Below are 16,614 nucleotides of genomic sequence, written 5' to 3'. Positions count from 1 at the left end.
TGTACAATGTTCTCCTGGTTCTGCTCACTTCACTCAGCATCAGACCATACAAGTCTTTCCAGGTTAAAATGAGGTTTTGAGAGCTTGTGATTTGCCCTAGCTCACACACAGCCAGATTAAGAGCCTAGCATTTCATTACACTGCCATTACTACTGGATAAATGTGCATATGCCTGGAGAGGACCATCATTTTCAGATTGGGGAACATTCATAATTTGGTCTGGATATGTGATTTTATATGGAAATACCTGATGATGAAATTTCATAAACTTTCTCAACTTTTCTCAATAACCTAGGCTTTTTTTTTTTTTAAAAAACAGAACTGCCTGGGATACTGAAAGGTTAAGTGACTAATCCACTGCTACACCAACTATCTATTAAGTGCCAGAGGAAAGGCTTGAATCTCAGGCTTCCAGACTTATTCCTGATAGAGGCTGGTTCTCTAGCCACTGCCTCTGTTAGTAAAGTGCCTTATGAAGGGACAAGGTAGACACCTGTTACCTGGGCATTCCCTTAAGACTGGCAACTACTCTACACTACTTTCACTTCATTTTAGGTAAACCAATTCATCCTTCATTGTTTAACTTTGGCACACAAAATACTATAAGGAAACAAACAAGAAAAAGATTAACAGTCACAAGAAGAAAAATGGTCTTGGGCCATCCCCACAAAAGTTTGTATAAAATCTTTGCAATAAATAAACTCATTTCAGAATAAGAGAAAATGAACTTTTAATTAAAGTAAAGACAGACATACAGACATTCTCCTGCCGCTGAATTGGCACTTCTTTCATTGGTGGAATAGAGGCATTCCCTACAGGAAGGCAACGTGGCAAGGAGAAAGAATAAGTGGATTTAAAAGAGTCAGAAGATCCAGGTTTGAGCCCTGCTTTTGACTTCCTCTCTGTAAGTCTGTTTACTCATTTGTAAATAATAGTCGTACTACCTATCTCATCGAGTGGTTGTGAGGAAAGTGGTTTGTTACAGAAATGAAGGATTACTACTATAGATAGAGAAGGTCCATTTTTAATTTGCAAGCTTCTCAGCAGCACTAGAAAACCAGTAGGTGCGTGAGGATGGCCAAAGCCTCATCCGGTTCATGAGTGAACTTTTGAAAACCCTCACCCTTTGAGCCTACACATGGTCTCAGTCAATGCCATCAGATAAACTGCCGAGAACACCCAGAGAGCACCTTGGCATCATCTCACTGGGGAGATAAGCACGTGATATAAAATAATTAGCAGCTTGTCAGTTGCAAAAAACCTTGAAGACACTGTTCCCTTCCCTTTCCCTCCTTTCCTACTCCCCTCCTCCAACCCCCCCCCCAAACCAAACCCATGCATCTTTCTGAACAGAAAAATAAAACCAAAACTGCTTTTCTTTTGGGAGGGCAGCACTTCACTTTAGTTGAAATCGTAAGCTAGACTCAAAGCTAAAAAGGAGGGAGTGCCAAATAGGTCAGCCACGACTTTCAGACCTTCTTTCCTACCCAGCCCCACCTCCCATATACCTAGAGGCAGAAAAGTTGTGTGTTTGGCCAGGTGCTTCCCTCTCTCTCCCATCTGTGAGGCAGGCAGGACCTTTGGCACTGGTGCCCCCCTGTAACGGACAATTCAGGTATGCGCAAGAGTTCACAGTACCTCCCACTTTCTCCCCTGAGTCACAGGTCTTAAACCTAGAGTAACACGTCCTTTCCCCCTCCCCATCCTACGTATCTCAAACACAAATCTCAACTTGGGCAGTGGTGAAGGGAACACTGAACAGTTCCCGAGAGGGTTCATTTGTCAACGAGACGCCTTCTTCCCCACAAATCAACCTCTCCTTTTGTACTCTGGGGGACGTGGGGGTGGGGAGAGGCGACTTTCTGACAAGTCCACAGCAGCGGGGCAAGAGCCGGTCACTCCTTCCAAAGGCTGGTCACCCCCTCCCCCCCGTCCGCTCCATTCTGTCACTTAGGGGCTGCTCCCCGGGGCGGCGGCGGGGGGGGGCGGGGTGAGGTTGCTCCTGACCCTTTCCCTATAGTCGGGTGGTAGGAGGAGCGGGCTATGAGGCTGGAGGGGAGAGTTGCAGTCCCTCCACCCCACAACTGCTGAGAAACAGCTCCCTCCTCTCCAAAGCCAGTGAAGACTGCAGGGGAAGGACAGGGAAGGAACAGATTCAACTTCAAGCCCAAGGGACAGCGATTGGGAGAATGGTCAGGTGTGCCCGGAGCTGTCCCTTCGTTCCGAAGGCGCTCCCCAGGCCAGAACTGCCCCTTCCCCAGCGGGACCCTTCTTACCCGTCACCACCACTGCCTTCTTCGGCTGCTCCATCGCAGACACTGGCTACAGCGTCCAACTCCGACACCGACCCCCGCAGCTGCCGCTGCTGCCTCGGCTCCGCTGCGGTCTCGTCTTAACCCACCCGACCTGCCGCTGCCCCCGCCCCCGCCCCCGCCCCCGCCCCCTGTGCCCCGCCCCCTGTACCCCGCCCCCTGTGCCCCGCCCCCTCTCCTCCCCTCTCCTCCCCAACCCGGAACGGACGCAGGCGTGCGCGCCCCTAGACAGAGAACTAGGCATGCGCGTTCTCACCGCTTGCTTCATCCCTCCGCCCTTTCCTCCCCGGGGCTGTGGGTTCTTTCCCCTTTTCTCCACCCACACCCCACCCCCTAAGGCTGTGGGGCACCTCTCGGGCTGCACCTTTACCAGGGGGCAATTTGACATTTAATTTTACATTTTACAGATGGGCTCTTGCCTCTTGCCCAGGTTGTACAGGTAGTAAGCAGAGCCTCCTAGGCTCTCACCTGGGGACTTTCCCTCCGATCTAGGGTTCCTTCCCCTCTGGAGGGGGAGGTTCTGGAATGCTGAAGCTCCGGAGGAGGAGATAAGAGGCCGACTGCGGGCAGGGCTAGTCCCAAATCATGCGACTCGTGGCACCTGACCCACGACTCGGTTCAGATCAGTTCAGTTCAACAGATGTTTATTATGAATCAAACTTACTCCTACTTACGTACCCGGAGCTGGGTTTGGCTCTGGGCACTACACTGACCTTAAGAAGCATCGGATTCATGGCTGGAAGGGACAGCTATGGATCCAGCTAGCCAATCTCTCTCATTTTACAGAAACTGGGTCAGAGAAGATAAGCTTGAATCCAGGTCCTGACTTCACATTTAGGGGATCTTTTCACTGCCTTATTGACAGTCTGGTTGGCGAGATAAGCCAACATGATAAATAACTAAAACGCGGCAGGTGCCATGGAGAGGTGCTACAAAGTGCTATGTGAGATTCTGGAAGAGAGGTTACTTTATAGAACATTATTGTTTCTTGTTATTCAGTCGTGTCCAACTTTTTGTAACCCCGTTTGGGGTTTTCATGGCAGAGATGCTGGAGTGGTTAGCTGTGTCCTTCTCCAGCTTAATTTGCAAATGAGGAAACTGAGGCAAACAGGATTCAGTGACTTGCCCAGGAACCCACAGCTTAAGGCTTTAAATATGCTTCCACAGTATTAATAATTTTTCTTTAACCACGGAAAGCCTTATGGGAGGAAGCTGATATCTAATCTGGGCAGTTCAACTAGACTGAAGGGGGATGGAGGTAGGGAGGTTCATTTAGAGTTCAAAACCGTGACAGGAACAAAGATCTGGAGACTGGGAGTCTTGTTTGGCAAGACAGCAGATTTTTTGAAGGGGGATATTGGGAGATATGGCTGGAAAGGTACAGAGGAATCAGACTGTGTAAAGGTTTGAATGCCAGACTAAGCAGTTTGGACTTTATTCAGTCGGCAGTGTGAAACCAGGGCAGCTAGGTGGCAGTGGATTTCAATTCAGCCTTAGCTACTTACTAGCTGTGTGACCCTGGGAAAGGGTTACTTAATGGGCTGGAGAAGGAAATGGCAAACCACTCCAGTATCTTGGTCAAGAAAATCCCAAAAAAGGGGGTCATGAAGAGTTGGACAAGACTGAAATGACTGAACAACAGCAATGCAAAACCACTGAAGCCATTATGAAGACAGTTCTGGCAGTATTAGGAAGAGACCAGAGGCAGGTAGACATTGCCTCCTAATTGATTTTGTCCAGCTTTTAGTCCAGAGGTGATAAGAATCTGGACCTAAGGGGGCTCAGCCATTTTCTGATGACAATGCAGGATTCCTTCTCAGACTGGAGAAGGCCCTCCTTTCAGGTCGGGGCCAGAAGTCACCAGGGCAGGATTGAGGAGGAAGGAGAAGGAAAGCTGGAGCTACTAAGCCCAGGCATAGTGGGAGATGGAGACAGCCAGCTATGGCAAGTATAGGGAGCACCCCTGAGTAGTGGAGCAGAGCTGAGGCCTCTGGGACTAGGTCCAGCTTAAGCAAGTCAGTCTCTTTTGCTTTCGAATTTCCCAAGGAGGAGAGTGAAGGGAACTTTTCCCTTTCTCCTCCTCCAAAAGCCAGGCTTCACTGCTGCCTCATCTCCAAGGGACTTTCTCTACCATTCCACACAATACTCTTCACCTAGGAAACTCACTCCACACCTGGACTACTTCTCATATTGGAAGTACCCTTCTGTTCTTTTGGCCTCTCCCTCTGATTGACTGGTTCCTCACTGAATCTCCATTTTAAGGTGGAGGCCTGGGCAAGCCATATCTTGATTCCTCTCCAGGCTTCAGTCAACTCATCTCCACAGGACTCTTCTCTACCATGCCCCCTTGCCAGGCACCTTCCCCCTACTCCCCATCCTTCAGCTCCCTTTTATGTGTCTCCTTCCCCCATTAGAATGTGAACTCCAGGGCTGAGGACTGTCTTTCTTTCTGCTTCTATTTATATTCTCAGAGCTTAGCACAGTGCCTGGCACATTGCAAGCACTTTAAAATGTTAGCTGACTTGAAAGGAATGGAAATGAAAAGGCAAGACCAATTCAAGAAATATTTGTGAAAGATTTCTCGCTATTGTCCCTTTTTCCCATCTCATTCACCCTGAATCCTCCAAGTTTATGTTGTCCCATCCCACTCACAGAGCTCAACAGAGTTGACATCAACACCTTAAAAGATCTTTATAGTTTTCAAAGAGTTTTCACAGATATCTCATAAAAGTCACAACATTGTGAGGGAGGCCCAACAGTGGCTACCATTTTCATTTTACAGATGAAGAAACTGCAACTCAGAAAGGAAAAATGACTTGCTGGAGTCACATAGGGTCATTAAGCTTCCCTGAGCTTAGTAAATGCTTGTTGGCTGAACAACTTGCCATTTTACCCTCCCTTCCCCCCAAAAAACTTACTTGGTACTTTGTGTTTATTTACTGATTTTTTTTTTACTGTTTACTGATCAATGTACATGATGTTTCATCCCAATAAATAAAAGATTAAATGAGATAATCTCTGTAAAGTGTTTAGCACAGTGCAAGCACATAGTAGGCACTTAATGAATGCTTGTTCTCTCCCCTAATAATGGAAGCTCTTTTCGAGCAGAGATGAATTTCATTTTGGTCTTAGTATTTCCTCCATCTAAAATGTAGTCAGAGAAGCTAGAGTTAAGTCTGGCCTCTGTCCTATGCTAGCCTTGTGACCATGGGTAAATTGCTTAACTTCTCAGTACTCTAGGCAAACTAACTCCGAAAATGCCTATAAAGCAACAAGCAACAAACACTGATTAAGCACCTAATATTCACCACACTGTGTGAGGCTCTAGGGATGCAAAGACAAGATAATACAACGCTAGATACATTCATTTTCTTTACCACACTTTGGTCCCCAAGGAGGGGGCCTCCCTATGTCTCCTTCTTGTAAGGCAGGGCTAGGCTAAAAGAGATATAGCAGGGGTCTAGTCTTGCAGTGACAGTCTAGGGTCATGAGTCTATGTTTGGATTTCTACTATACTTTGACAAAGCTAGAAGAAATCCTAGGACCAAAGTATATTAGAGCTAGAAGGGCCTTAGATCATAAAACATGGAATGTCAGTGGAGGAAATGACCTTAGAACATGAAAGAGCAGAAACAACTTAATCCAACTTGCTTATTTTTACAGATGAGGCAACAGAAGCCCATTGGGGAAGAAGGCATTCCTTTAAGGTCATACAGCTAGTTATGCAGAAGAGTCAAAAGGAGAATGCTGGTCCCTATTCCTGGTTCAATGCTCTTCCCATTATACCATGCAGCATCTTTTTTTATTCTTTGAAACTGGGTGGTTGATTGTTGTCTTTGGTTCTCAAAGAGGAATAAGGTACAGTGTATCCCACTGTGACTGATCAGACCAATTCTAGTTCAGAAGGCTCTACTACACTTCGGGCACAAATAATCCACATGAACACTTGGAGTGGAAATGTCTCTAAATTTGTGCATCTCACATTTCTTTTGAGTGACTGTAATTCTGCTTTCTCATAGAACACAAGGCTTTCTTTGATGCAGGCATGCCATGTTGGGTGGTCCTTTGACAGTATCTCTCATGTGATGCAATCGATTCCAAAGTTTTTCAGAGACCTTAAGAGCTAGTTCTGGCAATGCATGCATCAACCTCATCATCTACATGTACATCCTTAGAAACTATACTGCCAAGATAAGTGAACTTATCCACAGCATTAAAAATTTCTCCATTTCCACCAATGGTTCCACATATGGATGGTATGGTGCTGACTGGTGGAGAACTTGTGTTTTCTTGGTGTTAATTGTTAGGCCAAATTAATCAATCCACACTTTGTTGCATCTCAGCCTCAGAGGCTGCATTTGGGTGTACAATCATGTTCCTTGAAATAATTCCTTCTTTTTATGAAGAAGAAGATTTAATGAAAACTTACAGAACCATTTGCTTCTGTGTACACAGCTGCACATTTCTGGAGGCTCTGCCTTCACCTAAATACAAATGAAGTGAACCACAAAAAAAAGAAGACTGTTATCTTCTGCTGCTTCAACTCTATCCCCCAGTGGATGGATCTGTGTGGCCTTCTGTCTTGGTTCTGAAAAGGTCATCACAGTGATTTCCTACTTTGATAAGACTTTGGCCCAGACTCCAGCTTTTCTGGGCCAACTGCCTGTCCTGCCCCTAAAGGTTTTGTTTTTGCCCTGAGAAGGGACCTAAGGTAAACACAGGGTTTGTCTCTTTACAATGCATTCTTCCCAAAGGAGGTGGGAGTATGGAGCCATAGATTCAGAAAGCCGAGATTCCTGGCTGCACCTTCAGGGGAGGTCCTAACCCTGGAACTGATGTGAGGACACATCATTTTGAGCAAAGTTGGGCTCTTGTTGTTTTTAAGTTTTGTTGGCTAATTATTGGCCCACCTAACTAAAAACGAGGAGTCTGGATAAGATCTAGTACAGAGTCCATTCTTATTGTGCCGAATAGTCTATTTGCTTGTACTTGATGGAGCAGAACTCTGGGTCTGGCTTGTGCAAATACAGGAACACTGACTGGTGGATAAATTGCTATTTTGCAATAATATGCTATTCTGCATATTAGTTAGGAAATTTGTAAGCAGGCCTGGGCTTGGCCTTGGGTGTGAGAACACAAAATGAACCAAAAGAATAGCTTGTTCTCTTCTGGAAACTGCCCTCCTGCCCATATGCCTAACAGCCCATGGTGTGCTGGTTAAAGGAGATAGGAGGGGGTGGGAAATACCTGTATATCTGAATTTTTCAGAACTAAAACAGTAAAATTACTCTGTTTCTCATTTGAGAAGTAAAAATAGATGAAGGGTCAAATCGTGCTGTTCTAAATACCCATAAGAAATAGAAGTATTAGGCCATAGCATCCACTTCCCAGAAAAAGCCCGAAGTATATCCAATTTATATTTCAGATGTTGCCGATGACCCTTTTCTGTGGATGCAAACCTCTGTTTCATTCATGGAAATTATCATTACAGCAGAAATTGTAATAATAATAATTCTCTTAATTCAACTTGAGTTGACATATTTTCCTCACAGTAACACTGTGGTAGGAAATACAAGGATTTTATCCTCATTTTATAGAGGAGAAACGGAGGCTAAAGAGATCATATGACTTGGCCAACATCAGGCAGCTATTAACTGGGAACTAGAACCAAGGTTTTTCAATTTCAAATCTCAGTGCCCTTTCCACTGAACACCATGGTTTGGCTTATGTATATTTTACCCAGAGAAGCTGGGTGGGTACTGAAAAAGTCATCCCCTCTGAAGTCTGTTCTCATCTGAATACTACTCAAATTTTATATTAGAGTGCCTAGCTGAGGTAGAATTTCCAACTGCTCAGGAGGAAGTGGGGGAGATACAGAGATGTGTGCTCTAAGGCTGGTTTAGAAACCACCAATTTTACATAGTGAAAGCAGGTCTCCAACAAATTCCCACTATGAGAAATCAAGACATGAAAGTAAAATCAGCCCACATTTATAGTGAAATTGTCTAATCAAATGAATCAAATAAGAATGGGATTTTCTCTAAGATTATCACCTTTTTATTGGGATTTTTACTGATAGATGATCTTGGACTATAAATGCCTATGATGCTGTAGAACATCACAATAAAGTTTATCAATTCATGGCATGTAGAGCTGGAAGGAACCTTAGAAATTATCTAGTCCAATCTCCTCATTTTATCGATGACAAAACTGGGACATGGGGAAGTGAATGGACTAGGTTAGTCATGCAGATAATAAGTAGCCAAGCCAGGATTCAGACCTAGGTCTCCTAGACCTGAATCCAGGGCTCTTGCTATGACACCATAGCCCTCTGCCTCATTTTCACTGGGCAGTGGTGACTTGTTTTTTTCTCTGCCTCTTTTTTAATTAAATATTTTATTTTTTCCCAATTACATGTAAAAACAATTTTAACATTCTTTTTTCAAATTTTGAGTTCCAAATCTCTCCCTCCCTTCCTTCCCCCATTGAGAAGGCTAGCAATTTTACATAGGTTATACATGTGTAGTCATACAAAACACATTTCCATGCACATCATGTTGTGAAAGAAAACATAGATCAAAAAAAAAACCCAAGAAAAATAAAAAAAAGGTATCTTCGATCTGTATTCACTCTCATTTCTCTTCCAAATTATTCCTCTACTTGATTTTTAAATCTTACTTGACTTTTAAAATCCCTTTTTGAGTCTTCCATGGCTTGCAGCCAATTTATATTTTTCTTTGAGGCTTTGCATATAGGAATTTTGACTTTGTGGTCTTCTTTTGAGTTTGTGTTTTGATCTTCCCTGTCACCACAGTAATTTTCTATAGTCAGGATCTGGTTCTGCTGTTTGCTCATTTTCCAGCCTATTTCTTGACTTTTAACTCTATGCTAAAGTGGGGCTCTATTTCTGGAGTGGTGAGGGCACTGTCCCAAGATTTAGGGTTTTTTGTTTTTGCTTTTTGGTGAGGCAATCGGGGTTAAGTGACCTGTGCAGGGTCACACAGCTAGTGTCATATGTCTGAGGCTGTATTTGAACTCAGGTCCTCCTGATTCCAGGGCCAGTGCTCTATCCACTGCTCTATCCACTGCTGCCCCAAGATCTAGGTTTTTGTGCACCTGTTTTCAGAAGTAATTCTGGGGATCTGTAAGTTTTTGGTTCTTCCAAAGTAGTGTGATCTAAGGAGAGGTGTGTTTACTACTCTCTTTTCTACTCTGGAACTGTGACCAGGGTCCCCACTCCCCTGTGGCTGGCAAGCTCTGGTGTTCTGTTGCTCCCTCTTGCCCTGGGACTGAGATCCTGGACTGCGACTCAGATCTAAGTGTGGGCAATGCAACAGAGTCCTGTCCCCAGTGCCAGCAAAGGTACCCCTGCAATGTCCTTCTGACTAGTGGTCTGATCCCCTTACCATGTGTGGGCTGAGAAGTCTGGAAACCGCTACTTCCGCCACTGATTCAGTTGCCCCCAAGGCCTGCTCCTGGTTTGCTGGGGCCCAGTCTACCAGCACTAGACTAGGCTTCCCTCTCACCCTGGTACAACAGACCCTTCCTGATGACTTTCTAAGTTGTCTTGGGCTGGAAAATGCTTTTATCCTGTCCTTTTGTAGGTTCTGCTACTCTAGAATTTGTTTTGAGGCATTATTTAAAGTTATTTGAAGGGGTTTGGGGGAGAGCTTAGGTAAATCCCTGCCTTTTCTCTGCCATCTTGGCTCAGCAGTGGCATTTCATTGCAGAAAGTGCTTGACCAAGAACCAAAAGAACACATTCTGGTGAGTTCTGGTGCTGCCATTCACAGCTTGTGAGACCCTGAGTCACTTCATTGAACCTTAGCTTTTTTGACTATAAAATGGAATTAATAACCCACACTATGCCTGCCTCTTAAAAGGTTGTGGTAAGGAAAATACTTTATAAATTATCTTCTCTCCTTTTTCTTGATCTATTACTCTGAATTTCATTTATGGGAATTTCTGCTTTCATTTTGTATTGGTAGTTGCCCTTTGTACAAAGGGCTTTGTCAGAGCTACCCTCCATGGCCTGAGCAAACACGGTGTCTACTACACACATCAGAGGGGACATTTAGTAGTACTTTTACTGACATTCAGCAATGAAGACAAAGAATGTGCTCAGGTACATATCCCCCAAAAGGTATAGTGGGAGAAGGAATAGAGAACCTCAACTAGATTGGGAAGCCTCTCGCCACCATACTTCTCTGAGAGCATCATCTCCAACAATAATATTGTCTTACATGCCCGCAAGGAAAAGACAGCTACTAAACAAAAGGTATCTTCTACCATTTTGGACATTATTAAATTTTCCTTCCATCTGTGTTACATATAGAACTTTGCTTTACTCTTCAATCTTATCCTCATTTATTATATAGTATCTTATAGTTATTTGGACGTTGGATAAAAAAACTGAGCATTGAAAAGGAAATCTAGTCACGCTTGCTCATTTTACAGATAAGGAAAACAAGGCACACTCAAGTGACTTGCCCCATAGCTATTAGGGAGCAGAGCTGAAATTCAAACTTAAATTGTTATTCAGCCATTTTCAAGGATGTCTGACTCTTTGTGACCCCATTTGGGATTTTCTTGGCAAAGACCCTGGAGGGATTTGCCATTTCTTTCTCCAGCTTATTTTACAGATGAGGAAACTAAGGCAGAGTTAAGTGACTTGTCTAGGGTCACACGGCTAGTCACGGAGGCCAGATCTGAACTCAGGAAGATAAGTCTTCCTGACTCCAGCACTCTATCCATAGCTGTCCCAAAAACTTAGGTACTGATTCTAAATTTAGTAGTCTTTCCCCTTCAGAACATTTGGGTTAGACCTAGGGACCATGTCTTCATTACCAGTAAGTCACTTAGCCTCTCTGGGCCTCAGTTTCCTCATCTGAAAAGGGATCTATAAGAAGCCTTCCAACTTCAAAAACAAGCCTCTCCCCCAGGGTCCAACACAGTACTCTACACAGAAGAAAGTGGGATACCAGTTTAAAAAAAACAACCTGACAATTACTGGTGTTTTAAGGTTTGCAAAACACTTTACAAAATCCTCTGGTTTGAACCTCACTCAAAAGTAGGTTTTTAAAATAACTCCAGAAATCCTAGACTCTCAGACCTGGAAAGACGCTCATAGAACATCTCTCTATCTAGTTCAACCCCTACCCGAAGCAGGAATTCCCTCTCCAGCATCTCTGCATGAAGGCTTCCAGTGACATGCATCTCCCAGCCTTCCAGGCTGTAAGGACTGCTATGATTACTGGGAATTCCTTCATGCTGAGCTGCAATCAGAGCCTCTGCCACTTCCACCCACTGCTTCTAGTTCTGCCCCCAGGGGACGAACAGAACAAGTCTAATTTGAGTGACACCTCCTGAAATGCTAGAAGACAGCCGTCCCCTCAGCCCTGCCAAATCTTCTCTTCTCCAGGCTGAAACTATTCCCAATTTTTTCAGCTCCTCCTGGGGTCTCCAGTGCTCCCACCATCCTGATCACCCTCCAGCCTGTCCATGTCCTTCCTAGAACATGCTCCCCCAACTAAACACAATTCTGCAGGTGTGGCCTGACTGGGGCAGAAGGCAGCAGGATCGTCACCTGCCTTGCTTGGTACACACTATCGCTCTCTCCACTCGGCCTAGGGTCTGGGGCTCATTTGGAACCTGCAGATCCCATTTCCAGAGTGCTTCTAAGGCTTTTATCGAGCACTTCCCTCACAAAAACCCTAAGGGTCAGGGTGGGAGGCTTATGGATTCCATTCTGCAGATGGGGAAATTGAGGTTCAGACTGGGTAAATGACTTGAGGGTGGAGAGTCAAGGCCGGAAGCCAGGCTGCTGACTCGGAGCTCTTCCTCTCCCTGCTGCCCCTGTTAAAAGGGGGTGTTCAGGTCAGAAAGCAAGCTGAGCTGCCCCCTCAGAAGATGTGGGGTGGAGGGTCTGTCTTCTCTCTCAGTATCCATTTATTCCACATCCCTTCCAAGTATGGAGCTCTGAAGCCTATGCTGGTGACCAAATGAGTAGAGATAAAGGGATGGATGCAAGAGGCGTTGTGAAAATAGATGCAACAAAACTTGGCAACTGATTAACTATGAGAGATAAAGGAGAAAGAAGAGTCAAGAATGACTCTGAAGTTATGAACTGAGGTAACTGGAAGGATGGTGGTACTCTTGACTCAAACTGAAAAGCCTGGAGATAAGGCAAGTTTATGGGAGGTGATAATCCCTTCTGTCTTAGACATACTGAATTTGAGATACTAAAATAACATCCAAGTGGTGATGTCCTAAAGGCATTTGGTGATATGGGAACAGAGTTAAGGACAGACATTAGGGTTGTATATGTAGATCCAGGATCATCTGCATAGAGATAACTGAATCCATAGGAGGTAACGGGAATAATATATAATATAGAATAGAGAACGTGAAGAGAAGGAACTCAAGACAAAACCTTGTGGGACACGCATGCATAGGAGATGAAAGGTGGATGATGATCCAGTAAAGCAGAATAAGAAGGAACAGTCAGATAACTTAGGATCAGGTGGGGGCAGTGTCCAAAGTAGCAGAAAGGCCAAAGAGAAGGAGGATTGGGAAAAGGATAAAAGTCAAATGAAAGAATAAACAAATAATATCTGCTATATAAATGTAGGATATTGTTATTGAGCTATTCCAGATAGATTTCTTCCTCCTATGAACTCCTATAACACTATTATTTGCAGCAATTAACAGCCATTCATTAAGCCCTTAGTATGTGCCAGGCATGGCACAGACAAAAGTGAAATCATTCCAGCCCTCAACAAATTTACACTCAGATAGGTAAGACAACTTGTATATATAGCATACACAAAATATATACAAAGTGATTTGGGGAAGAGCGCTCTAGCAGTTGTGGGGACCTGGAAAGGCTTCATGTAGAAAAGGGTTCTTGAAAGCTGAGTCTTGAAGAAAATCAACATATTGGCAGATTGGCACTGTTTTATATTTTGTTAGTTCTATCTTTAAGTATATAAATGATATATTCTCAAGTAGATTGTAAACTCCCTGAAGACAGAGACTGGATCTTGTTCATATTTAAATAGAGATTACTTAGCCTTGCACACAGTATTTTGTTCAGTGAATTAATTTGCCATTTTTCTCCATCCAAACAATGAAGGGATGGAATTTTTGCATACACGTTAAAAGGTTTCCACTTCAACAAACATCAAGCACCCACTAATAAGACATGGTCCTGCCTCCTGATGTTCATAATCTAGTCTAACATATGTGCAAATAACCACGATATAACATGATACGTAAGATGCATGAGATGCAAGCCAAATGTAATGCTAAATCTAACGGGGCACGATCAAAAGCATGGAGGTGGCATCTGAGCTGGACTTTAAACGATGTAGGATTTCAACAGATATAGATGGAGACAGATATATTAGGCAAAGGGAACAGAATGAATAGAGTTTTCCTTTGGAAAAAAGACAATCAGTTTTTCCTTGAGAGAACGTGAGATGAAAGTAAAGTTGGTGAATCCCTAAGAATTATGTTTACTCTATTCCTTGAACTTTTTGGAGGAAAAGTGTACCTATATTAAATATCAAACCATTAAGGAAATTCAAAAGCTTTTAAAAAACTGGACGCTAGAGGGCATATGTTGCTTGTGTGTGAATGGTGTACAAATTCTCTGTAGGGCAGTTTCAGAAATAGTTAACTGTAGAGTACCTTTTGTGGGGAACTTTATCCCTAACATAGAGAAAAGGTAAGACAACCAAGGCACCTGAAGACTGAGGTCCCACAAATAGAGGAAGAAAATGGGGCCCGAGAGAAGTTGGGGAAAGAAAGGGAGACACTGGGACTAGGTGATGAAAGCACAGTAAGAGAGATAGCATAGGGTCACTAGGAAATTCTATTTCTGTATGCCAGTATTAAAATCTAATCTTTAGAACACCTTGTTTTCTTTGGTTGTTTTACTGTTTTGTCTTGTTTTGCTTTTGCCTGATCTTCTAAATTAAAAAAAAGCTCTCAGTCCAATCCATCCTTTCCTAATATCAGATTAATCTTCCACATATGGTCACTCCTGTGCTCAAAATCCTTTAATATCACCCATAGTGGATACTGATGTCTTTACCCCTTTCTTTCCATTACTTGAATGACTCAATAACTGTTTAGTGTTGCTAACTGATGGACCTGGGTAGAAAAAACAGTTGTAGAAAGGGCAATAGTAGCCTCTGAGGGAAAGGATGTTAGCAGTTTTGTCATCTTGTATAGGGGAGATGGCACTGAAAAGCCATAGAACCAAATTGTCCTCATCCTGCCGGAGAAAATTCACGTACAGGACCTCCCTTCAGTTCTCCTCTCAACCATCAGAAGAGCAGATGAGTGCAGAACTTGGGGTGGGCTATAGGCTACAGTGGTTCTATGGGTAAATGATTCTGGGGGTTTAATATACATCGTGGACCTTAATGGTTGCTCACTTAAAGGTGTATGTTGTTTTCTTTAATATTTTTTCTCTGCAATATTGTGAACTGTATGCATGGAAGTGAGGAGTCATTCTTAGAATACTGGGGAGTTCTAATAATACATTTTCCCCACGAGGACTATCTTGCAAGTGGACTCTGGACCTTCTTGTCCTAGGTTTATGGTACAATTAAAGTCCAAATTGTTTTGAGGGCCTTCACAATTTGGTGGCACCCTGCCTTTTCAGCCCTAGCTCATACTATCTTGTGTTTCTGCCAAACTGAAGTACTCCTGATCTACTCCTCCCTGGACCCCACATCATTTGCTCAGCATTTTTCTGTGTGCTCATGTTATTCTGTTCCCCATATCTGAAGTATCCTCTTCCCCATTCCTCCTCACAATTCCAACCCATCTTTAAAGCTCAATCCAAAAGCTGCATCTTCTATCAAGTCATCCATAATCTCTTCAGTAGTTAAATTTTCCCCCTCAGCTATTACATAGAATTATGCACTTTTCTCATGCATTTATCACACAGTTACAGTTATTTGGACACTAGACAAAGCACTGAGCATTGAAAAGGAAATTATCTAGTCACACTTGCTCATTTTACAGATAAAGAAAATAAAGCACACACACACACACACACACAAAGAAACTCTGATTTGCTCCACAGCTATTAGGAAGCAGAGCTGGGATCAAAACTTAGGTACTGATTCTAAATTAAGTGGTCTTTCCGCTTCCGAACATTAGTGTTAGACCTAGGGACCATGTTTTCATTGCCAGCAAGTCACTTGGCCTCTCTGTTCCTCATCTGAACAATGAAGGGATGGAATTTTTGCACATGTTAAAAGGCTTCCACTTCAACAAACATCAAGCACCCACTAATAAGACATGGTCCTGCCTCCTGATGTTCATAATCTAGTCTAACATATGTGCAAATAACCACGATATAACATGATACGTAAGATGCATGAGATGCAAGCCAAATGTAATGCCAAATCTAACGGGGCACGATCAAAAGCAAGTATCATGGAAGATGCACGGAGGTGGCATCTGAGCTGGACCTTAAATGATGTAGGATTTCAACAGATATAGATGGAGACAGATATATTAGGCAAAGGGAACAGAATGAACAGAGTTTTCCTTTGGAAAAAAGACAATCAGTTTTTCCTTGAGAGAACATGAGATGAAAGCAAAGTTGGCGAATCTCTAAGAATTATGTTTACTTTATTCCTTGAACTTTTTGGAGGAAAAGTGTACCTATATTATATACCAAACCATTAAGGAAATTCAAAATCTTTTAAAAAACTGGACCCTAGAGGGCATATGTTGCTTGTTTGTGAATGGTGTACAAATTCTCAGTTTCCTCATCTGAAAAGGGATCCATAACAACCCTTCTAACTTCAAAAACAAGCCTCTCCCCCAGCGTCCAACACAGCACTCTACACAGAAAAAGGTGGGATACCAGTTAAAAAAAAAAAACAAACAAAAACAACCTGACAATTACTAGTGTTTTATGGGTTTGCAAAGCACTTCACAAAATCTTCTGGTTTGAACCTCACTCAAAAGCAGTCAGGAGGACCTGAGTTCAAACCCGGCCTCAGACCAGACACTTGACACTTACTAGCTGTTTGACCTTGGGCAAGTCACTTAACCCCAATTGCCTTAAATTTTTTTTTTTTAAAAAGTAGTTTTTAAAAATAACTCCAGAAATCCTAGACTCTCAGACCTGGAAAGGTGCTCAGAGAACATCTCTCTATCTAGTTCAACCCCTACCCGAAGCAGGAATTCCCTCTCCAGCATCTCTGAATGAAGGCTTCCAGTGACATGCATCTCCCAGCCTTCCAGGCTGTAAAGACTGCTATGATTACTGGGAA

At 43.3% G+C, this 16,614-nt stretch overlaps 1 protein-coding gene across 1 annotated transcript in view; it reads right to left on the bottom strand.

Moving 5' to 3' along the window:
* PGPEP1 (pyroglutamyl-peptidase I) overlaps nt 1-2,400 on the bottom strand; it is a 32,383-nt gene extending 29,983 nt beyond the window's left edge. The window contains exon 1 of the mRNA XM_027853099.1: nt 2,277-2,400. Within this exon, the coding sequence (XP_027708900.1) occupies nt 2,277-2,310 (34 nt within the window). The 5' untranslated portion in view covers nt 2,311-2,400. The remainder of the gene's footprint in view (nt 1-2,276) is intronic.
* Nucleotides 2,401-16,614: the final 14,214 nt, after the last annotated feature.

The sequence above is a fragment of the Vombatus ursinus genome, unplaced genomic scaffold (assembly GCF_900497805.2).
Source record: "Vombatus ursinus unplaced genomic scaffold, bare-nosed wombat genome assembly UNPS02009918.1, whole genome shotgun sequence".
Classification (NCBI taxonomy): Eukaryota; Metazoa; Chordata; class Mammalia; order Diprotodontia; family Vombatidae; genus Vombatus; species Vombatus ursinus.
The sequence above is the reverse complement of the archived record's forward strand: the minus strand, read 5'-3'. Positions and strand labels throughout refer to the sequence as shown.